General features: G+C 40.6%; 1 protein-coding gene across 1 annotated transcript in view; it reads left to right on the forward strand.

Moving 5' to 3' along the window:
• The window catches only part of usp45 (ubiquitin specific peptidase 45), a 39769-nt gene that overhangs the window by 8402 nt on the left and 6000 nt on the right, over window positions 1-25367 (forward strand). The window contains 8 exon segments of the mRNA XM_038712133.1: window positions 8662-8813; window positions 11100-11195; window positions 11556-11686; window positions 18506-18593; window positions 21006-21087; window positions 23944-24035; window positions 24673-24729; window positions 24955-25086. Coding sequence (XP_038568061.1) covers window positions 8662-8813; window positions 11100-11195; window positions 11556-11686; window positions 18506-18593; window positions 21006-21087; window positions 23944-24035; window positions 24673-24729; window positions 24955-25086 — 830 coding nt within the window.

Genomic DNA, 25367 nt, shown 5'->3' on the forward strand with positions numbered 1-25367 from the left:
CATGGGAACTATCCTGCCAAGGGAAGTTATTACAACAGATGACTCTCTAGTGGGGTGGGGAGGCACAGACAAAGGCAGGACAGTAAATTGCACATAGAGCTCACAGATGCAGTTAGTTCACGTAAACTGCCTAGACCTCCAAGCTGTCTCACGGGCACTGATTTTCTGGCCGTTCTGAGAGGGCAGCATGTTCTGGTCAGAACGGACAATTCCACCTTAGTGGCATTTATCAACAGACAAGGAGGGCTGCATCAATGTCATCTGCACACGTTGGCACATACACTGAATATGTGGACCAGCTCTCGCCTATTATCACTGAGAGCCATGCATCTGCTGGGCATATTGAACTGGGGTGCAGATTTACTGTCTAGAGGCAACCCTTGCTGCAAGGATTGGAAACTCCACAACGAGGTGGTGGTTAAGATATGGAAGAAATAAGGTCGGACAGAGATTAACCTCTTTGCATCAGAGGAGAGTACTCAGGTGTCCTCTGTTTTATTCCCTGGCTGAGTGCTCAGTTGGGGTTGTTTGCATCCAGAGCGCATGGCTCTATGGGCCGGGCCTGTGAAGGGTTAAACTTCTACTACTACCAGGCTTCCCCGAAATGTGGAGAAAGCTTTGGCATTCTCCAAAGTGTATTTACCAGCTATATCTGCGTGTCGACCTGAGCAAGACACTTAACCCCTAGATGCTCCAGAGGCGTTCGACCTCTGACATATATTTGTAAGTCACTTTGGATAAAAGCGTCAGCTAAATGAATAAATGTAAATGTGTCACGTAGGCTTTGGGGACAAAACGGCCCTGTGGGATTTATCAGTGGTGCTTGATGCGCTGTCTGGCCCAATAGGAACACCTATGTTGATATGACAGCTGGATTCAGGAAATCAGAGCAAGTGTTTGTATCACAGGCTATACCATACTTATGAAAACCTCTTATGAAGCTGCGTTTCTCACATTGGATTGTGGGGCCTGTTGCCATGGCCTTTAATAACAAGGGTTTTCGACCCCCTGAAAGTTTACATGCACCGTTTCAGGGTGTTTCTTTTGAAGAGCTAAGTGTTGCTGTCAACTGGACAACGCCTCACACTTAAACCGGATTCTACAAATTAGGGATGCACCGAAATGAAAATTCTTGGCCGAAGCTGAAACTGAATATTAAAAAAAAATTCCAAACACCAAACAAATACATTCACATTTTCCCATTAATTTTGCCTTTTTTTTTATCATTGCATGAATTAAATAGTCAAAATGTGCTTTGTACTCAGTGTTTCCCACAGGATTTGGAGAGACTATAGTAGGTGGGTCCAAGACCCAAGAGGGTCCGGTAAAGTGAATTACATGTAATATGTTTTATACTTTCTGTGAATATAATCCAATAATCTTATTTGCATCCTGTGTAGACACCTTATTTTGAAAACCGGACGTTGTCACATGTGTATCCTGGTGCTAAATTCATCAAGTCCGACCCAGTTCGATAATAAATAATGTTGTATTTGGTTCTCTAATCGCGTAACATGAAGACTTCACAGCCTCTCTTCAGGTAGGACAACACTTGTCTTTGAGAGAGACAATGACAGGATAAAGAAAAAAAGCGGGTCAGACTGTTTGTTGCAGTGTCTGCAAACAGCAATTTTTGTCTTTCCTGGACACATTATTATGCTTCCACACTGCTGACATATCAACGTAATTGTTCGGTAAAATTTCTTCGGCCTTTTGAGATATTAGGTTGAACACCGAAAGTGTTTTTGTTTTTGGTATTTTCGGCCTATTAATTTCTGTGGCTGAACATTTGGTGCATCCCTACTACAAATTGGATGTTAATGCACCTACACTGTCTCATAGGGTCATGAGCTTAGGTTCTATACTAAATATGCCTATCTAACTAGCTATCGAGTCTCTATATCTTGTAGTGAGATACTGAAATGAATGCTGAAATAGAACTTTGTGTTAAGAAATTACCCCCAGTTCTCTGAAAACATGGGTGAGGTGAGGTACCTCACCAGACAACCCTGCCTGGAGCGAGAAAGAGGTGTGCTTACTTAAACTGAAGCGTTACATCATGCTTTTATAACAGGAGGAATTCCCTCTTCTAGGGAGCAGACATCGTATCGTCTGTCTGCTAGTCAAGATTTGCGTGGTGTAAAATGGTTTCTGGGGGACAGAACAGGGAGCACGTCCCATAGTGAAATACCTCACTTACGTTTTCAGAGAGCTGGGGGTAATTTCTTAACCTAAAGTTGTTGTCTGTTGAGGAGCTTGTCAAATTGTATTTCAGTATGAAGGCCATGTATTCAGACGAAGCTGCTGTTGGACTGCTTTTCCTATAGACGTCAAGCACAAAAGAGCCCCAGCAAGGATTTTTTTTTTTTTAGAATCTATAATAATTTTGTACAACAACAGCTCAGGGTAGAAAGAAAGTCGATTAACTGTGCGCTCTCACCATCAAGGCCTTCAGCTCAAGTACCAGAGTCCCAGTAAAAAGCGAATTGACCTCAGGGAGCTAGACTCAGCATGTTACACAGCTGGGGAGTCTTTGTGGAGCAAATTAAAATGTTTGTTCTGAATAGGAATCATTGGAATCTGTCAATTCTCTCTTGTTTTATGGTAGTTATTGTTATAAATCACTATATTACTATATAATTTTTACCATACAGTATATTTTCATTTTTAATTTAGCAATTTAAAGAATCATCATAAAATGATTTTGCTTGACGCTACCTCTAAAATTACATTATCTGTCTCTTTAGTGAATTCAGTTTAAAGAAACATTTATTATAATAAATGTAATTTAATGGCTCCTGAGTTGTGTTGCTTAGACAAAAAATTTAACAAAGTATATCTATTAAACAAATAGTTTGCCCCATATTTCAAATACATTTGTGAAACATAAATAATAAATCAAAGTTAGCTATTTGGCTAAAAATAATTTATCTGATTTGACTTTTTTTGCCATTCTACTAAATATCTACATTTGAATATTTATGGACTTTTTCCCAAATAGATTAAGATTAATAGATTAAGTTTTTTCTATTCCAAAAAATAATTTAGATGACACAATTCATTCTTTCATGCAACAAATTTTAGGCATTTCTTTTTTATATTTTACATCTACATTCCACTGAGCACAAAGCAGAAATGTATAAAATCAGGTCCTCGTTAAATGGCACTGCAAAGTACTGTTACTAATAACCAACCCTTGAAATGATCACAGTAAGTTTTCAGTCACAGCTTTGAGCACATCTGTTGTTTTTCATCTTCTCCTCAAACTTGTAGAATTGTCCTTTTCCTCAGAGTTCCCTCATTCCCAAAACACAGTGGCATATCTTCATAGACAGTGACCGCTACTGACACGGAAGTGCACAGTCAAGTCTCAAAAATTATGTAATGTTGTAGTGTAATGCTGTGTCGGTCATACTTACATTAAACCTCTTCATTAGAAATATTTATTTTTATAGCCCAGTGTGCTGAATGGAGTGCTGCCATGGTGGCAAGGTTATCATATGCTTATGTGAGAGATGTTAATATTCTGTTTGTCTGCATTGGCTGTGTTTAACTTGCTTCTAACAGAAAATAGTTTAATAAAAAAAACATGTTTTCCAGGATTAATATCTCCATTGACTTGTCCTCCTCTGAGAGACCTTGGCTGAAGTGGACGATATAGTGTTGCATGGTTACTACACCTGGTTTCCTGTCTCTGGTTGTTGATTTTTGAAACCGTGGTCCTTCGTTTACTGTCAGTTTATCTCAGCCGAATCTGTAGCCAGTAAGATGCTTGTCCCCTGGTGGTGCTTTCACAGAGGTAATCAAGGGTGATTCTGTCTTTATTCCCACCACCGCACATGAAAGTAGGCCAGATAGTGGGTAATAAAAGCTGTTATATATATATATATATATATATATATATGTGTGTGTGTGTGTGTGTGTGTTTGTGTGTCTGTAAGTAACATGGCACTGGGTTCTCTTGGCCTCAGATGGCAAGGAAACAGGCTTTTCATGCCCTGCAGTCACAACAAATTAGCAATTTAATAAGACATTTGGTGTTGCCTGGCCTTCCTCTTGACTGCCTGCTCTGCATGAAGGGAGCTGGCCTTGGCCCTCCACACTGCTGCACAGTAAGTGAACATGGAGGCATGACTCCCACTGGCCATGCGATTTGACGGTCTCTCAGCCCAACTTTGAACCAGATTAGGAAAGCTATGAAAAAGCCTTTTTATGGAGATTATTCTTTTACAGGCTCATCTTTTTGGCTTATTAATATAAGCAAAGTGGTTGTGAGGTTAAATGTCACTGTGAACTGGTAAATTCTTAAATTGAGAGTAGCCTAAATATTAGTGTGAAACAAACTTGAAATGAAAATGTTTGGTTTATGGCATTGTTTCATGAGCTTGAATTTTCTTACATGAGGTCTGGTGTTAGCCTTTCAGTTAAGTACTGTTCTCTGTAAAAGTAAACCAATCCCATTTTTCTTTGTGTATCTCTTGTGTGAAAAAGAGCAGGCAGTTCAGGAGGTGTTGGTGTACATGCGTGCATGTGGAAGATCCTGAGCACTGTGATGCTTTCCTCTACCCTGGGGAAAGGCTCCACAGTGTCACTGCTGCCCATACTCGGTGGCTGAGCAAGGAGGGCCAGGTGGTGGTGCCGAGTGCAGCACAGTCAAGCGTGGACGCAGCGCATGCTGACATTTGCCTTCGCTGACTGCTGCAGGGAGAGGAAAAATCTGCTTTTCCATATGCTTGTGCTCGTTGCAACCCTTCCCTCCACCCACTGCCCCCACCCCATCCCCTTCCGCCCCCCCACCCCCAGTCTCAACCAGATGGCTCCCTGAACATTGTTTACCTTGGGTGACAGTCCCAGATGCAGAGTGTGTCCATCAGCATCCCCATTCCGCCCAGTTAGTTTCCTCATTCCTCTGCTCCCTCTTAGCTGAAGTGCCAGTCGTAGTTCTTATACTCAAGTTGCATTAAGTCTGTTGATTTTGTGTCTCCGCTCACAAACACCACAATAAGTAGACACACTCGTTCTGTCTCTCAATTACTTTCTCTCTTGTTCGGTTGTTCACACTTGCATAAACACATCTCTTCACACCTTCTCAGTCTCACACCAAATCCCAAAATACACACTTTGTTTTCCTGATCGGGGCAGCAGCCTTTCCCCCTCTCCACTTGTTTTCCATGCATTGTGTGTGTTGACATATGGGAGCTCCCTTATGGCTGCATATTGAAGATGGAAATAGGTCTCCAGATGTTGCCAGCACAGTGGGCCAGATGCATTTAGCACCACTGTGTGGAGAGCCACAAATGCATGTTGTCCCGACAAGCTGAACCTCGCCCCTTCTTAGTCCCAAAACTAAAAGACAAGCCTGCGCTCTTCATTTCTAATCTCATTTTGAGCAGAATTCAGTTAAAGCAATGTAAATTTAAAGCAATATTGTTGGTGATGCCAAGAAAAATATAATAATGCATCCAACCTGGATGCGAGTATAAGCTGTTTGTGTTAGAGTAACTAGTTTTTTCTTCTCAAAACTATTACAGTTTTTCACTGTAACAGAAAAGATGGCCTTTTAACCCCATTACTTTGAGTGAAATTTGAGTATAAAATGCAAATTTCCAGTCCACGAGTAAAAACCCATGGTTCACATTCCATCGACTGTGACCGGGGCACTTCATGTTAACGTCCTTGGCCTTGAAGAGGAAAAGCTTGCTGTGTAGCGGCCAGCAGTGGGCTTAGCACCACTGTAGGTTGAATAGCTTTTTCAGCAAATGTGTTGTGAAGAAGGAGTGGTTCTATGAATTGAATATGTGCAAAGGCAAGACTGTTGGTGTGTTGAGAACAACGGTGAGAGTAAAGGTGTCAGTTGTTATAATGAATATGATGGTTTACGGTTCAATTGAATTTCCTTTGTTTTGGATGTAAGCGGGTTCAGGTGAGTGACCTTGCTCTCAGCCAGCTCTCTTGACTGGCTTAATGGGGGAAGTGCTTGTGGACCAAACTCTTTTTGTGTTTACCAGCATTTAGTTGATTTCTCTACAGCCTGTAGGCCTTAAGGTACTGCCATCGGTCCCTGTTAAGGATTGCTGTTTACTTATATGTCATGTTATCGGCTTACAACAAAGATACTTGTAGTTTCATTGACTATACAGTAGGAATCACATTGTTTAAGAAAACTATTGCACTTTAATCAATCACTCTAATTGTACAACCACACTATTCTAATTAACATGAAAACAGGCTTTCTCGTTTGACTTGTAATTTTCTGCAGTATTTTAAAGGACCACTTGAATTTTGGTTTTCATTGTGTCATGTGGCTATCCAGTTGCGAAGAAGTAGCTACTGTTGTGTAATTCACTGTTGATGTATTGATGGATGCTGAACATCTGAGATTTTGGAGACTACTCTGGGAAAAATATTTTCAATGTAAACATGGATTTTATCCAAAGTATGATGTGAATGTTGTCATGTCTTGCATTAAAAAAATGCCAAATCTGAAATATCAATGCAACCTTGATCAGACCAACCTGACAAAAATGTCTCTGAACAACCCCTGTCAAACTCAAGGAACTTTAATCTCTCTGTTTTGTTTAGTTTATTTCTTGTTTAAGTCTTGTGTGCATACCTATTTTCCCATAAATGCTAGACACCATCCTGTACTTTGGTTTGCTAGTTTACACATCGTGATAAGTTATATCACATATATTTGATCACTTGACTTCAAAATAAAAATAAGCAAGTGAAATTTTCATTGATATCAAACCAAGCAGACCAGTGACAAATGAGCAAAGACACCACTATTTTTACTGAAACTGCTGCCATCCTGTGGTCCTTTTGTTTGTGTTTTTTCTTGTTCAATGACTTCTCTACCAGTACGTTACTGGTAGTGTCATAGAGCTCAGGGGGACCATGAATTACTATACTGAGCTTGTCATTCATCGTGGACCCTGTGATATCCTCCATGAAGCTAAATGCCTATAATTTTCTGAGTCTGTCAGACCTCTCCTGTATCACATTGATGTACACCTCTCTGCCTCAATTTGCACCTTCTATTTTCCATTCACTGATCTCCCTCTCATCATCTTTAAATCCATTAGCAACACCTCCATTCTTGCATATTCACTTATAGTGTGTTCACATATAGACATTTCCCCCCCAACTTTAACTACTACTATTTTACATAGGAAGCGGTAAATGATGATAGTTAGAATAGTACAATAGTAAGTTTTGTTAACAAATAAGTTAATGTTACCTATGTGAAACCTTTAAATGATCCATAATTTGTGGTAGTGCTTTAGCAGATTCACTCACCCTGAAATAGCATGTTTTGTTTGACATTGTATATAAGTATTTATTTTTTTTAACTCAACTGTACTTCAAGTGTGCTCTGTGAATTTATAGGTGGTTGTGGTATGGAAGACAATAGGTAATCTTAGAACCGGAGTATTTATCATCAGATGTATTAAATCACTCTACTTGTTTGCTCCGTGGCAAAGAACGTAATGATGACATCCATATCTTGTCGCACATAATCTACTGTTAAAGACATTTCATAGTTTTCAGTTTAAGACAATTCATATTCATAAAGTTGTTTGTAATTGAAATTGAATGTTATTTTGTGTCTCGTAATTAAGTATCAAATTAGAAATGCTTGCAAGTAGTTAAGATTTATTTAAAGATTTTTTACAGATGTTTGTCTGAAGAAGTCACCCAAAATCAATCTTCATTTCATTTTTTTGTGTGTATGTTGTGTCACTTTCTGATTTAGCTTTTTGTTAACTGAACTGATATAACTGATTGTTTGTACATTCTTATAAAAAAAACAGCAAAATTACTTTCTGAAGGGCAGTCAGTGATTGTGGCCAAATACACATCCGTTATTATAAGTCAACAAATTGTGTGCATGAGGGCTTGATCCTCTGCTATTCTAATCTCCATTTTCTGGATTCCTTACCAGTTAGCCACTCAGTAGCTTCTAACACGTGTCAGTAACATGTTAATGTTGAGTCATCATAAGCCATACGCTCACACAGCTACATTACCTACTCTAGTCTGTCCCGAGCAGACTATCTGTATGGGTCTGTTAGATTCTGACCATCTGTGTCTGAGTTTCTGTTTAAGGTTAGTTTTCATTGGTGATCAGGAGTAACAGCTGCCTCCAGAGAGCCATCTCTCCAACCCCAGCCCTCACCCCTCCCTCACTAACCAGCGGAAACGTCTACAGCTGTCATCTGCTATCCCAAATGACCCAGCTTTCCTTCCAGCTGCCATCCCAGCACCCTGCTCCCAGCCCCAGTCTTGCTTCAAGGCTAAGCCCATTTTTTTCTATGTCCTGCCACAATCCCAGTTTAAGGGAGGACAGAATTTTCCAGCTGCAAGGTCAGCTTCCACCCTCAGACTCCACCAAGTTGCCAACCCAGCCACCATTTCAGCTGTATCTTCAAGATTGGCTGCCAAGTCTTGCTACCAAACTAAAATAACCCAAAAGTAAAAGGGTTTAGAAATGTAATGTTTTGTCAATTCCAAAGTATGTCCACACGCAGTATGCTCATAATGCATCTGTTATTTCCAGGCATGTACTGTATCTCTTGAATGTTGTTTTTACTGATATACATTGTTTTTGAGTTTGTAATACTGTGTGTCACTGACCTGTTTGGTTTTTCTGTGTTTCAGGGGCATCACCCAAGATCATCAAGCTGCAAGAGGAACCATCAGATTATACTGACCCGCTCAAAGGCAAGAGTCCAGCTATCAACAGCACTTTGGTCCCTGTCAAAGGCATAAATAACCTTGGTAACACCTGCTTCTTCAATGCTGTTATGCAGGTTGGTATAACTATGAGTTGGTTCAAATGTAAATATTGTCTGTGTGTGTGTCTCTATACTGTTAGGGCAAACCAAGCGTTTAGAAAAAATGACTAATTTATTATCTTGATCATGCATTGTGATAAATCGTGCAGCAATATATTATTACAGTACAGTATTTAGTTATAATAAATATTGTAGGAAATAATAGACGCATGTGTTATTAAAGATATCTGTCATATTAAATCTGAAGCACAATCCAGTTATATCTCAAGAGACATGTGACAGCCACATGACTCAGAAAGATTTCCTTTCTAAAATGACAGTATGAATATATGTATGCCTTTACAATGTGTAAACTCTCCTAAAGTGCTGCTCCTTAGGAGTCTGGCCTATAGTAAACCAACATGTGGTCTTACAATGACTGAGTATAAACAGGCTAGACCTTGAGGTCATTATGAAGTATTTTGAATGCAGCAGTAAATGCAATGCCGGCTTCGACACGTTCACCTGCCCATGCATGAGTGGCACTCAGTTGATGCAGAGCGTGTTCGCCATACAACAGCTATAGAGCCCAACCAGCCTTTCTCTGGTCGTGTCATGGTGACTGCAAACTGACATGCCTATTCAACAATGAAGCAGTTTTTTTCCGCCATTTTGTTAATCACCCTCAGGGCCTTCCTCATTGATTGAAATGTGAGTGAGCACGCTTTACATGCTTTCCCCTCCCTATCCCTGTCTGTTTGTATTGTCTCCTTGAAAATTGCAATCTTTCTAGTGAAAACACATAATTGTCAGAGGATGAGCTGTGTCTGTGTTCACAATGCCAGCTCCATTGTGTGTTTTCCATAGCAACTGTCTTCATTGCCAGGATGTGACAAAACAAACATCTCTTGAAAGGGAAAGGAACGATGTTTCTCTAACATGAAGGGACAATGACTGCTTCAGGCTATCTCCTCAGCAAGGATCTTCTCCACATTTCAAATAATAATGGACTCACCACACGTTTGCTAAATCCTACTAAATGGAGATAACATTTTACAAGAGTATTTTAATCGACCACATTGAAATGCTACAATGTAAGTGTGGATACACTTTCATATCTTTGTAGGATTATAACTTTGTTGTTGTTGATTCTTGTCCATAAAATTGTTGTTGGGACTTCAGAATCAGGGAATCATTAAACTGGTCATGTGCCCTGATTTTGAAGTCCCAATAACAATTTTGTGGACAAGAATCAACAACAACAAAGTTAGTAGAATTCAGCTGCTTAACATTTGTTGATCTTATGTCATACCTGAACAATAACTGTACCCAATGCCATTCAGTGCATGAATGGGTTAAAATGGTTAACAAAATCAATTGTCCTGGAGACAATTTGTAATTTCAGTAATTCCTAAACCAGTTAGACAGGACAGAATGTAGTACTTATAGACCAATATCTGTTTTAAACATAGATTATAGATTATACTCATCAATATTGGCAAAGCGATCCCAGTTTAGAGTTTATCCAAAACAGTGTTTCTTGAACGGGAATGCCGACAGGGATGCCCCCTTAGCCCCACACTTTTCACTCTCATTATTGAGCCATTAGCGCAGGCAATTAGAGAAGATCAGGATATAACTGCTGTAATAATTGGTGATACAGAACACAACCTCTGTCTGTATGCAGATGACACTCTTGTGACTCTCACAAACCTTAATGTGAATTTTCCTAAAATGTTGTTATCTTTGCTTAAAGTTTTTGGCTCATACATACATTTTCGCAGAAAGTCTCAATTTAAATGGAAAGGCTTGATTTTAATTTTAGTGTTTTGTATTTAGAAATGTGCCAGGTAGGCTGAAAAAGCAGAACAGTTACTTACTGCAAATACTGTTAGCAGGTAGAAAAGAAAATGACTGCATAACGAGCCCCCAAACATTCCTTGAATGGATAGAAATAATCCAGGAAATGTACTTTATGGAAAAATTACTTTGTTCTACTACTTTTTTGCTAGGACCGATAGACTCGACTCTTAAAGGAGTAGAGGACGTTGCCCCCTTGGAGGTGCTTTGGCTGAACTAAAGCCACAGATTATAAAGAACATATGACCCTGAGGGACAATCATGGACACAGGAGACCCACAGACCCTTATACTTTAATGTATCTCAGTCTTGCCTTCCCTCTTTATTATTTTCTTTCTTGTGTACTGTCAGGTGTTTCGTCTTAGCTGTGATGGCCCTGTCTGTTGTTTGTTTTTGTGAAAATAACAAAAATGCAATAAAAAAAAAAAAAGGTTAATACAAATAATTATATTGTCCCCACAGAACCTGTCTCAGACACACATGCTCATCGACCTCATCCAGGAGGTGAAGGAGAAAGGGTACAAACTGAGGATTTGTCCCCCTGTTGAGACCAATTTGGTATAGTTTGCTGTCCATCTCTTCTACTTCTCTAAAGCCTTAGTCTTCTTCAAACTAAATAAATACTTTGAAATGTTCATCCTTAGACCAGTGACAGGTGACTCAGAAAATAAGATGAAAGTATTTTTTAATTAACTGAAATTTATATTAATATTAAAATTAATATGGTTCTTTGGGATTTTTGGCAACTTGTCAACATGTTTTAGGAGTTAAATTTGAAACTTCTTCATGAAAATTTGGGAAATATTAGATTACAGTTTTTATCTCATTGTAATTCTGACTTCATTTAGAACATAGCATACTCATTTCTATAAGTAAATTAACACACTTACATTTTGTTATATTCTCTTGATATTTCAGAGTCCATTGACCGTAACGCTGCCCAGTCCAGAGCCCCTGACTGCAGCCATGTTTCTCTTCCTTCAGAGCATGAAAGAACCAGGGAAAGGCCCTCTCAATCCCAAGATGCTCTTCAACCAGCTCTGCCAGAAGTGAGGCGCTATTCTTCATATCAGTTGCCAAAAAATCACTGTGACCATGATGATACAGTTGCTTCAGACTCTGTATGCGAATATTTTATCTCTGGATTTAGTGAAGTCATCAAACTGTGCCATAATTGTTAGCATTGCAGTTCTCCATCATCACAACAGCAGTTATAGTACCTGCTTTCATCCCCTCACTGCAGTGGTGTCCACTTTAACCAGCCAGATCCAGGTAGCACCTGGTCCCAGCTCAAATGCCTTTCATGCACTCTAAGCTGAACATACACAGAATACACCTTATTAAATGTGTAGCAGCAGCTTGCTATTTGTAGCTCTTTCCACTGCTTGCCACACTGCTGTGCCACCTGTGTCATATTTGATCCAGAGCAAGGTCTAACAGGCTGTGTGACAGGCAGAAACAGCCGTACATTTGTGAAGTGAACTGTTGTTTTGTTCTCTTTTATGAACAGTGTGAATGTTTGGTTGGCTGGATTCTTGTTTGAGCGTGGTACACTGCTGGTTGGCTGTACCCTGTGCGTGTGAGTGGGGGGGGTCTTGCACTGTTTAGTAGTGCAGGTGGGTGACCAGGGTATTTGACGTCGGATGACTGGGTACATCTCTGGTGCAGCTTTGACAGTTATTATGGTACCTAGCTTTCATCAGAAAGGTGTGTGTGTGTGTGTGTGTGTGGTTGCCACCTCACCTGGTACCACCTCAGCCTGCAACGCACATGCAGGCAATTGTGCATTCAGACAACAAGCATTGCACACACCTTTATACATTCATACGTGCCTAATTTCAAGTAAGGCTAATCTATTCCACTGGCATGCCTTTGAATATGGCTTTAAGCCTCAACACCAATTACCCATATGGTATACTGGTAAACGTTTATTGGGCCAGTTTTTTTTTTGTTTTCTTCTATATAGTAGATGCAAAAATGGAGCCCTAATATCCACTTTGTTTTCAATTTGGGGAAACAACAAAAAATGCTGTGAAGTTGGAGATTTCAAAGCAAAAACAATATTACGTCCCATTTTTTCCAGCATTTTTTTCATAATAAAACATAGTTGCATACATACAGGGCTGAATTGTTCAGTTGTGTGACACCAAAAAAATCAGTCAGCTACATTTTTGATAAGAAAAATAAGAACTAAGAAATCCCACACAATGTTAATTATCTAAACATATTTTATTTAATTTTATCTTAACTTTTTCACAGGAGCTGCAAGCTTCCAGGTGTATATGGGATGATCAAAATCTAAAGTGGTGGCTTTGTTCTGTGTGATCTGATTCTGAAGTAGTGGTACTGAGTGACCTCTGAGTGCCAAGAACAAAAAGATTCACAAAAAGGTTTGACTGAAAGTTCCAAGAAGGCAAGATTGACAATGTAGGATTTTGTGGTTCTCTAACAGAGTTGCTGGTTTTGCAAGAACTTTTTTGAATTTGCTATATGCAAAACTACCACTAATGTCTGGTCACAGCTTCTCAAATTTGAGGACTTTCTACTTTTCCCTGTTTTTATATAATTGTAAATTAAATATCTTTGGACATTTTGTCTGTCAATACAAGTAATAAAGTAATCCTGAATACATCATCCTGGAAACAGCTCTGAGTCCTGTGCACAGCTACTCACCTTCATTCATTCAGGTCTAAAGCTTTGAGCTGAAAGGACAGGGTCAAGAACTGCACCTGTTTACTGGGAGATTTTTCTCCATTTATGATGGCTACACTCTGCGAATATAGTCTTTCACCTTCACCCGTCACTGTAAGCTCTTGTCACTCCCAAGAGGGTTGGTTCTGCCCTTGGCCCCTGTGGGGAGTAACAGCCCTTTTCCTTTTCTTTTTTGCTGTCTTTCCTACTATGTTTGTGATGGTAGGCAGGTTAAGATGGCTTTTGGGCTCATATCGAGGCCAGTTTGAGTTCTGTGTGAGTGTATGTGTGTATTTGCGTGTGTGGGCATGCATTTGACCTAAACCAGCTGAGTACCCCACAGCCTGCCTCTTACTGCTCCTCCTGACAGCAGAAGGGGTCTGGTCTGGGCTCGGACCAGCGCCAAGCTATTTGGGTTAGATGGTCAGCACCACACTCTCTATCTGGTGCCAGACAGGCAATAACCCAGCTTGTACCCAAACCTTGTTTTAGTACAAAGTTGGTCAGTGGTGGCAAGACAGGGAAAAATAACATTTAATAAAAATTAAAAATATTTATCTACTTCCACCTGGCACCTTGACTCTGAGGTTGCTCAGCCACTGGTTTTCATACAGCCTGTCTACTGCTTTGTCATCCTAAAGCATAAAAGTACTATTTATGTACAATGTTACTAGTTATTATTAATATTAGGATACACTTTCTATGCATGTCTAATCCATAAGGCCACATAGAGGCATTCGTCTGCACCTGCTTCTTTCAAGGACTGATTTAATTTTCAGGACGGCCGCTGGACACTCTTGTATTGCCAAAAATGAAAAGAATGCTGTCTCTCTTTTCCATCCATGTGCTGTGTGTAAATGTCTACATACCCACATCTTTCAAATATTGTTCATAAGCCTTTATGAGAAGCCTTACATCCCTGATAGAAATAGCAGAGGACAACAATAGATTTCATTTGGTGCTCTGGCATCCAGGACACACATCAACACTGACACACATGCAGTACACACACAAGTCAGGGCTGGCATACCCAACTGCTCAGGAGGAAGACCTCTTTCAGGTTTAAGAAAAGAAGCTGATATTCATATTCGGTTCAAAAAATAATACAAATATTGGCAAGTGCACATACGCTCAGCTAAGATCCACAGTCCGGGGATTCTAGCTTTGCAATCTGCAACAAAATACAGCCACAGTGAATATGCCAGCAGAACCAAAAGAGTAAGACAATCAATTATTTTGCACAGTATGGCTAAATATCGGTGATCTACAGTATGATGGGGGATATTGGATTGTCCACATACTATACCATATCATTGAGCTTCACTTGGGTTTTTAGTGAGGCAAGAAGCAACAAACCAGACATCAGTAGCAGCACTCTTGCAAGGTACGCTTGTGAATTAATTAAAAGAAAGGAAACCTCTGGTCCTGTTTAAAGACCATTCTAATGGATCCAGAGGTCAATACAGTATAGCATGTTTTAATGTAAAACTGTTCATTTGAGTGTATTTAAGTGGGCTTTGACCTCACATTGTTGGCTTAAAGGAATTCAAATATACCAATATCTCACGATAAAGCATCCATAAGTATTTAAAACGGAGCATGTTTTAATGTTTTATATCTGTAACCTAGAAAACATATTAACAGTCACCAGCTCAGGGGTGAAAATCAAGTATAAGCATGGCGCCGGCGCAATAGATAAGAAATGTGCTTTTGATGTGGGAGATCTGGGTTTGATTCCCACTGATATCCACCAATGTCCTGACAAAACACTTAACCCCTAGTTGGTCCAGAGTTGTGCGACCTCTGACATGTATAGCAATTGTAAGTCGCTTTGGATAAAAGCATCAGCGAAATTACTTATTATTATTATTATTATTATTATATACTGTCTTTGAATTCCTGCATGAGTCACCAGTATAATGCAGTCTTTATTCTCACTCTTTAAAATCGTATTCCAAAAAAGCGTGGTAGCCTAGGTGAGAGCTAGGCATTTTAAATCGTTGGTAAAGATAAATAAAAATAAAATATAATAAAAATTTTTTTAATGAACATTGAGTTATATTTCTGATTTCTATGCCTATGTGTGAGTAAATGCTGGATGGATTTTATATGTGAACTGAGTGCGGGTGCATTGTGTTGCTCATATGTGTGTGTGTTGTTGGGGGGAGCTTGTGTGGCCTTGTGTCTGGTACTAACTCATCCGGCTATTAATTGTGTTAGCACCGCAGCTGTTTGCATTGGCCAGATTTAGAGCAGCGCTACAGGGCCCTTCTGCTTCTCTCCACTGGGATGAGCTTCCAGACCTCCTCATTCCCACTGATCCCAACCATGCTTTTCATTTTTTTCTCTACACTACTCTGCGTCTGTCCCTCACTCTTTTTCTGTCTCACTCATGTCCTGTTTTGCTTTATATTTCTCTCTCTGTGTGTGTGTCTCTCTTGGGAGATTGACAAACTAGTTAGCGGAACAAGAGGGAGACATTCCTTCACATGCTGTTCATTTGTAGGACTGGCAAATAAATGACATGTGCTCTCTACCATCCTCACCCCTCCACCCACCCTTTCCATGTGTCTGCATGAAAAGGGCATAAGGGACAGAGACTACGTCTGTATATAAGGGCCGGGTGGGGTGGGGGGTGACTACTTTAGGCTCCTCCAGACCTCCTGGTTATGACCTGTGTTGAGGGCAGGTGGTTGGCCATCTCTCCCCCAACCACGGACATCCATTCTTGGGCCACATGTCAGCGTGTCTCACAGGATGATTCATTTGATGTGAATTCTTCCAATGAGTATGATTTACTGCAAAACACTGTGGCCAGATTCTGCATCCATTAGGATAATAAAAAACACATAGCGGTGAATATTAATGCTGTGTATAAGTATTAATAATGCATTATCAAATTGGTACCAGCTATCTGCTTTGTTAAATAATTGGTGGCTGTAAACCCTTTTATAAACACCTTGTCAAACAAAGGAGGATAGATTGTTTGCCTCTTTAAAGTGACTGGAAATCTGTTAATACTAGACCATAAGGACGTGAAGACAACTTAAACCATGAAGTACCAGTAAAGGACATTCACAGTACTATTCAAGGAAATAACCCACCCACCACCCCTAGCCCCCGCCCTCCAAACATCCTCAATATTTGACTGATGGCTTTTCAAACCAGTGATATGGCCTTGGTGTGTGTTGTGCCTGTCGGACCAACCTGTCCTGTGGTTATGTGGCTGGCTCGGCCCAACAGGTTGCAGTGGCTCTAGCCCTGGCTGCCCATCTGCCCTGGCATCTGTCCTCACATCTGCTTCACTGTTGACGGCCAGGGGACGGACCCAAGGAGAGTCTCCCCTCTAAACGCTCTGGCATTAATGTCCAGGATGGCTATCTGCCAACAAAACGCTCAGCAAAAATATCAAGTCTATGGATTGACTGCCAGCGTAGCAGAGCTGTGTTTGACTATCAATTATAATTATCTTTGTTCGGTTCAGACCAGTGTTCGGTTCAGGCTTTTGTAATGGACCTCTGTTTTCTCCAGGGACATTCCAGTGGATCAGAGATTGTGTAAATTATTCATTTTATTGGATTGTTTCTCTCGAGTTGACGTCATGAAATATGTTATGAAAATCTGTGGAATCATACCTGTACAAGTAGAGATTTTGATGTGCCTGATGTCACATTTAGATGTGCCTCATTTATCCACTGGTGCAGGATTCATGGTCACTTTGAGGAAATTTAAGCAAGCTTGATCTTCACAACTGTTACCAGGCTTTTTAACTTTTATTGTGTTACCATAATGTTGTTGATCTATTATCACATACACTCACCTAAAGGATTATTAGGAACACCTGTTCAATTTCTCATTAATGCAATTATCTAATCAACCAATCACATGGCAGTTGCTTCAATGCATTTAGGGGTGTGGTCCTGGTCAAGACAATCTCCTGAACTCCAAACTGAATGTCAGAATGGGAAAGAAAGGTGATTTAAGCAATTTTGAGCGTGTCATGGTTGTTGGTGCCAGACGGGCCGGTCTGAGTATTTCACAATCTGCTCAGTTACTGGGATTTTCACGCACAACCATTTCTAGGGTTTACAAAGAATGGTGTGAAAAGGGAAAAACATCCAGTATGCGGCAGTCCTGTGGGTGAAAATGCCTTGTTGATGCTAGAGGTCAGAGGAGAATGGGCCGACTGATTCAAGCTGATAGAACCTCGTTACAACAACCGAGGTATGCAGCAAAGCATTTGTGAAGCCACAACACGCACAACCTTGAGGCGGATGGGCTACAACAGCAGAAGACCCCACCGGGTACCACTCATCTCCACTACAAATAGGAAAAAGAGGCTACAATTAGCAAGAGTTCACCAAAATTGGACAGTTGAAGACTGGAAAAATGTTGCCTGGTCTGATGAGTCTCGATTTCTGTTGAGACATTCAGATGGTAGAGTCAGAATTTGGCAAACAGAATGAGAACATGGATCCATCATGCCTTGTTACCACTGTGCAGGCTGGTGGTGGTGGTGTAATGGTGTGGGAGATGTTTTCTTGGCACACTTTAGGCCCCTTAGTGCCAATTGGGCATCGTTTAAATGCCACGGCCTACCTGAGCATTGTTTCTGACCATGTCCATCCCTTTATGGCCACCATGTACCCATCTCTGATGGCTACTTCCTGCAGGATAATGCACCATGTCACAAAGCTCGAATCATTTCAAATTGGTTTCTTGAACATGACAATGAGTTCACTGTACTAAAATGGCCCCCACAGTCACCAGATCTCAACCCAATAGAGCATCTTTGGATGTGGTGGAACGGGAGCTTCGTGCCCTGGATGTGCATCCCACAAATCTCCATCAACTGCAAGATGCTATCCTATAAATATGGGCCAACATTTCTAAAGAATGCTTTCAGCACCTTGTTGAATCAATGCCACGTAGAATTAAGGCAGTTCTGAAGGCGAAAGGGGTTCAAACACAGTATTAGTATGGTGTTCCTAATAATCCTTTAGGTGAGTGTATACTACAAGTGTAAAACTTTGTTAAATGATTAGATTTCTAGGTGTTCTTGTCAAATCATATTCCTTTCACAACCATAATTCTCTTCCATTTATTTTCTTTTCATCACATTGTGTCTCTCTCTTGTTCTTGACTTGCATCTGTATTTTTCTTTTCTTTTTTTCTAGGGCTCCGCGCTTCAAGGGCTACCAACAACAAGACAGCCAGGAGCTTCTGCACTACCTAATGGACTCCATACGAGTAGAGGAAACTAAAGTGAGCTTATACACTTACACCTGTTATTGACTACCCGTTATCGCTTAAACTGTTTATGTTGCAGAAAGGTCCTTCAGATCTGAACATTGTACTTATGGTATTTGTGGTTTCCTTACAAATGCATTTTGAACATTTGTTGAGAGAAAATGTGCAAAAAAAATATGTATGTCTTTAGTCAGGTTATAAAAAAACTTTTTACCTGGCTTTCATTTTTTAACCACACTAATGCTTACAAACTCGTCGTCACCCTCTACTTTGCATTTTGTGCGATTTAGCTAATTTTAGCATGCTAACACACTGCACTAAGAGGGTAAAAATCATTTAGCATGCTGACATTAGCACTTAACTAAAAGCACTGCAAAGTATAACCTCACAGAGCCACATTAATAAAAATAATTTCCCCTCAGGGATTAATAAAGTTTTTCTGATTTATAGACTACAGTGAACAATTGATGAATGAAATATGAATCAAGCAGTAATGATGGGCATTCACTATAGAATTAATGGTTATATCTGAAACGAATCAGTAACAGAAGTATCAAACACATGTCTTGAATTCTGCGTTTTGAAAGCCATTACTTGTCATCTGCCTTATCAGCCCTCCACTTGTACAATATATTTTATGCTGTAGATTCAGACTTATTGTCCATTAAAATCCATCCTAGACTAGTGTAATGTCATAATGTAAGACTTTCAGCTCGGTGTTTGTGTGGGGGTGGCTGTGTGCTAACACATAAACCAATATCTTCTTTTTGCTTGGCTAACCAGTTTTTGTGTTTATGGTGCCATGTTTTTGGCAAGTACAGAGAACCACCTCCCCCCCCAACCCTTCGCAAGGCAATTAGGAGACCCCACAGCAGCCCTTTGCTAGGCTGAGCTGCCCCCCGTGGCCCCACCAGTGACTACGTGAACCATGGAGGAGAAGTTAGCGGGTGTGTTTAGTGGTCAGCTCCAGACCCAGGAGGGGCCACTGGCTGGGCTCCTCTGCTCCCATTCAAACTTGTGAACGCTGACAGTTGTGCCACTTAGGGGACTTGCAAGTGGCACGACCGGCATCATTGTGTGATCTTGGAAACCCACAGCTGCTGAATGAGCTCCAGGGCCGCCCCATTGTGCTTGAGGGTCACACACGGCCCCCTCCTACACACACACACACACACACACACACTTACCCATCTCCCAATCCAATCAAGGAGGTAAAGAGGGAGGGGGAATACGGCCTCCTCTATTCATTCACTCAGAAACTCATTTATACAGCCAAGCACATTCAGAGATACAGTGGCATTTTAGCCTACATTATTGAATAATCTTTGAAAAAACATTAATACAGTTACTATATTTTCTAATAAAAATGAAATGTGTCTTAGAAGTTTTAATTATTATAGCTTCTGCAAACACAGGACATACAAGGAAAAAACATTCCTTTCCATTAATCCATACCGAGTGAGCCTGAATAAACCCATTCATTTTGAATAAGCACATCTGAGTAACTCGAATATACCGTATAAATAATACACACACTGTTCTATGAGAGAGTGAATGTGTTTTAGAGAGGGAAACTGGTATTTTTGCAGTGGGTGTCACCAACCTTTTAGAGGTAAGTGTTTGTGTTGATTGGCCATTAGTATCAGAGATCTAAATATGCTAATTTGGCTCCGCTCAATTATCACCAATTAGCTGAGACGGTAGGTATTACTCTCTCAGGGCATGGACTGTCCTTCTTAGCTCTGTCTTCATTTTAGTTTCCACTCATGCACCCTTGTACCAGCAACCCTCGCCGACCCCCCTCACACACACACACACACACATACACACTCCCACAACCCATGCTGTGTGGGACAGTGCACGCATACATTGGAGAGGGAGGATGGGGGTTACTGGTAATTAATTAGTAGGAGAGGCTCAGCCTGGTTTGACTGTGCTGACTGAGTGGGGTGCAGGCTGGGATTATCAGGACTTTTTGACCTAGATAGCCAGTCCAGTGCGTGGGTCCTAGGACAATGGGGCCTGACTGGTCTCTACCCCAGACATGGACCATGGCCAATTATCTATTGATTGGTGCTATACTGTGGCTGTGCCTCTTCACAGCTTTCTCACCAACACACTCACTGACCATGTCACCTTCAATAAGAGGGCCCCCGAGAAGAACTTATACACACACACAAACATGCACAGTTAATTAAGAGATTTACATGTTAACGTTTTTAGACAAGCACAATAATTATTTTACACTAATGATGCTTGTAATGGATATACCTGTCAAACTGAGCTGTGGGCTGGATTTTGATATTTCACTAATGGATGTAATGGAGAGAAAACCCCATTGTGAATTTTGTTTGAGTGGATTGATTTTGCATTTATGAATATCACTTTAAATCTGCATTGCTGTATTATTTTGTTTGTTGTTCGCAGAGGGTGAAAGCGGGAATTCTGAAGGCGTTCAACAATCCCACAGAGAAGACCGCAGATGAGGAGACCAAGCGCCAAGTCAAAGGTTCAAATGCCCGCTGCAGTAGATAGATAGCCAAGATCAATAGTTCCACCTTGTGGCAGTTAATGGAAATACAGCTCATTTACTAATCAGGCAAAGTGTGGTTTGGTGGAAGACAGAGGACTATAGTCTTCATTAGATAAATCTTAAGTGCTTAAGATGAACCTTAATTTATATCCTTATTATCAACATAATGAGTTATATATATGTACAGTAGTGAGAAAGTGTTTTTTTTTTGCATGTTTGTCACACTGAAATGTTTCAGATCATCAAACAAATTAAAATATTACACAAAGATAACACAAAATGCAGTTTTTAAATGAAGGTTTTTATTATTAATGGGGGAGTCCAAACCTACATGGCCGTGTGAAAAAAGTGATTGCTCCCTAAACCTAATAACTGCTTGGGCCACCTTTATTAGCAACAACTGCAATCAAGCGTTTGAGTCTTTTACAGCGCTGTGGAAGAATTTTGGCCCACTCATCTTTGCAGAATTGTTGTAATTCTGCCACATTTGAGGGTTTTCAAGCCTTGATGCCTTCATGCCACAACATCTTGATCAGATTCAGGTCAGGACTTTTGAGGCCACTCCAAAGTCTTCATTTTGTTTTTCTTAAGCCATTGAGAGGTGGACTTGCTGGTGTGTTTTGGATCATTTTCCTGCTGCAGAACCCAAGTGCGCTTCAGCTTGAGGTCACGAACAGATGGCCAGACATTCTCCTTCAGGATTTTTTGGTAGACAGCAGAATTCATGGTTCTATTTACCACAGCAAGTCTTCCTGTTCCTGAAGCAGCAAAACGGCCCCAGACCATCACACTACCACCATATTTTACTTTTGAGGTCCCGTTTCTTAAATGCTGTGTTACTTTTACACCAGATGTAATGGGACACACCTTCCAAAATACGCTTTTCACACAGGGCCATGTAGGTTTAGAATCCCCCCCCCCCCCCTAAAAATAAAAACCTTGATATAAAGACTGCATTTTGTGTTACCTTTGTCTAATATTTCAATTTGTTTGATCTGAAACATTTCAGTGTGATAAACATGCAAAAAAAAAAAAAAAAAATCAGTAAGGGGGCAAACATTTTTTCACACCACTGTATGCGTATGCCTTTAATGTCATCTCAATTTAAAGAAGCAATCCTACATCTGTCCAAGTAGCTTGGTTAATACAATACGTTCTCAGCCTTTATTGGAGATACAGTGGGGAGAACAAGTATTTGATACGCTGCTGATTTTGCAGGTTTTCCTACTTACAAAGCATGTAGAGGTCTGTAATTTATCATAGGTACACCTCAACTATGAGAGACGAAAATCCAGAAAATCAGTGGGATTTTTTAAAAATAAGTAATTTGCATTTTATTGCATGACATAAGTATTTGATACATCAGAAAAGCAGAACTTAATATTTGGTAAAGAAACCTTTGTTTGCAATTATAGAGATCATACATTTCCTGTAGTTCTTGACCAAGTTTGCACACACTGCAGCAGGGATTTTGGCCCACACCTCCATACAGACCTTCTCCAGATCCTTCAGGTTTCGGGGCTGTCGCTGGACAATACGGACTTTCAGCTCACTCCAAAGATTTTCTATTGGGTTCAGGTCTGGAGACGGGCTAGGCCACTCCAGGACCTTGAGAAGCTTCTTGTGGAGCCACTCCTTAGTTGCCCTGGCTGTGTGTTTCGGGTCGTTGTCATGCTGGAAGACCGAGCCACGACCCATCTTCAAGGCTCTTACTGAGGGAAGGAGGTTGTTGGCCAAGATCTCGCGATACATGGCCCCATCCATCCTCCCCTCAATACGGTGCAGTCGTCAAAGAATGATGTTTCCACCTCCATGCTTCACGGTTGGGATGGTGTCTTGGGGTTGTGCTCATCCTTCTTCTTCCTCCAAACACGGCGAGTGGAGTTTAGACCATAAAGCTCTATTTTTGTCTCAGACCACATGACCTTCTCCCATTCCTCCTCTGGATCATCCTGATGGTCATTGGCAAACTTCAGACGGGCCTGGACATGCGCTGGCTTGAGCAGGGGGACCTTGAGTGCGTTGCAGCATTTTAATCCATGACGGCGTAGTGTGTTACTAATGGTTTTCTTTGAGACTGTGGTCCCAGCTCTCTTCAGGTCATTGACCAGGTCCTGCCATGTAGTTCCAGGCTGATCCCTCACCTTCCTCATGATCATTGATGCCCCACAAGGTGAGATCTTGCATGGAGCCCCAGACCGAGGGAGATTGACCGTCATCTTGAACTTCTTCCATTTTCTAATAATTGCGCCAACAGTTGTTGCCTTCTCACCAAGCTTGCCTATTGTCCTGTAGCCCATCCCAGCCATGTGCAGGTCTACAGTTTTATCCCTGATGTCCTTACACAGCTGGTCTTGGCCATTGTGGAGAGGTTGGAGTCTGTTTGATTGAGTGTGTGGACAGGTGTCTTTTATACAGGTAACGAGTTCAAACAGGTGCAGTTAATACAGGTAATGAGTGGAGAACAGGAGGGCTTCTTAAAGGAGAACTAACAGGTCTGTGAGAGCCCGAATTCTTACTGGTTGGTAGGTGATCAGATACTAACGTCATGCAATAAAATGCAAATTAATTATTTAAAAATCATACAATGTGATTTTCTGGATTTTTGTTTTAGATTCTGTCTCTCACAGTTGAAGTGTACCTATGATAAAAATTAGACCTCTTCCTGCTTTGTAAGTAGGAAAACCTGCAAAATCAGCAGTGTATCAAATACTTGTTCTCCCCACTGTATATAATAGCGACCAGAGTGGTGTAATGGAGTGAATTGACAGATTCATTATATTATTCACCTATGAGTGTAATCAAGTGAAAACTGTCGTTCTTTCCTACCAGCATATGGGAAGGAGGGTGTGAAGATGAACTTCGTCGACCGCATCTTTGTTGGCGAGCTAACCAACACAATTATGTGTGAAGAGTGTGAGCATGTAAGTGTATGTGGATGAACTATAGCAAAGAATTTGAATAGTCAATGTGAACAACTCAGACATAGATCAATGTATTGCCATCACATATGAAGAACAATAGGGTCAACAAGTTCACACTTTCTTCAGTCAACCTTTATATTTAGACAATAGTTGCATCTGAATAAATCTGTCACTCATAAATTAGCAGATATTTGCCGCTGACCTGAAGTGAAGCTAACCAACATTAAGTTTCCATTTCTCTTCTAGCTGTTACATACAGGGAACATTTTTGACAACCAAAGCATGATGATGTACTAGAAAAGTAAGTCAGAGTAAACCGAATCATTAGGAGAAAAAAACAAAAGCACTTCAAGGACCAGCTCAAACACCAACTGCTTGCAGCAGGCATGTACCATAAAATGTGAAGCTCAGAATTGTTACAAAAGCAACTGCCACCATGAAAACTAAAGAATATCCTTGAAGGTAGAGAGCATCAGGTATGGAGCTGGAGAGGATAAAACAGAGAAACAACCGCTGACCATATCTCCTATCACAAATCTGCAGCAGAAGTTTATTGTTAAAAGCTTTGATTTTGACTATTAAAGAAGGTGCTCAATATATATGCTGGCACTGACTTAACATGTAATCTCTCTTTCAGATTTCCACAGTGAAGGAGGCTTTCATAGACATCTCTTTACCCATCATAGAGGAGAGGGTAAGCTGCTACAATTGTTCATAAGACAACCAGTGCAGATAACATTAAAGGATGATGAGTATCACTCTCATACAGGGCATGTATCTAATGAGTAAGCAAAATAAAGTGCCACAGTTACTTGAGAGACGGCAAGATCGGTTTTGCATTTGTGCATGTTTAATTGTTTTCAGCCTTATTGTTTATTGTTCCACTTAGAGCTTATGATGTTTTATTTGTCGTACTTAGATATCAAAACCATCCAACCCTGGTAGACTGGGGAAGGGCAGCCGGGAGCAGGACACCCATGTGACTCACAGTGACCAGGTTCTTTCTGCGGCGCACTCTGTCAACAGAAACACCAGGAAGCTGAGCGGACAGGTAGGGCTGCGTTCGTGCTTCTCATTAAGTAATTATCATTTGTTTGTTTTATTCTCAGTTTTTCTGCATCGTCTGCAACCTGATTCACATATACATAAGTTTGCAATGTGCAAAGCCTGGAACAAACGTAGACATTTCATTCATTTCATAGGAGCTTCTATTGTCTCTCCTCTTTTGTGATTTTGAAAGCATGATTGACAAAGCATGGCCCTTTAGATTCTACAAAGGGAAAATATCTTTGTAACTCTACAACCAGTAGAAATACAAAGCAGTTATAGGGT

Source organism: Micropterus salmoides, unplaced genomic scaffold (genome assembly GCF_014851395.1).
Source record: "Micropterus salmoides isolate LMB-PRFRI ecotype aquatic unplaced genomic scaffold, ASM1485139v1 Ms_hic_scaffold_11, whole genome shotgun sequence".
Classification (NCBI taxonomy): domain Eukaryota; kingdom Metazoa; phylum Chordata; class Actinopteri; order Centrarchiformes; family Centrarchidae; genus Micropterus; species Micropterus salmoides.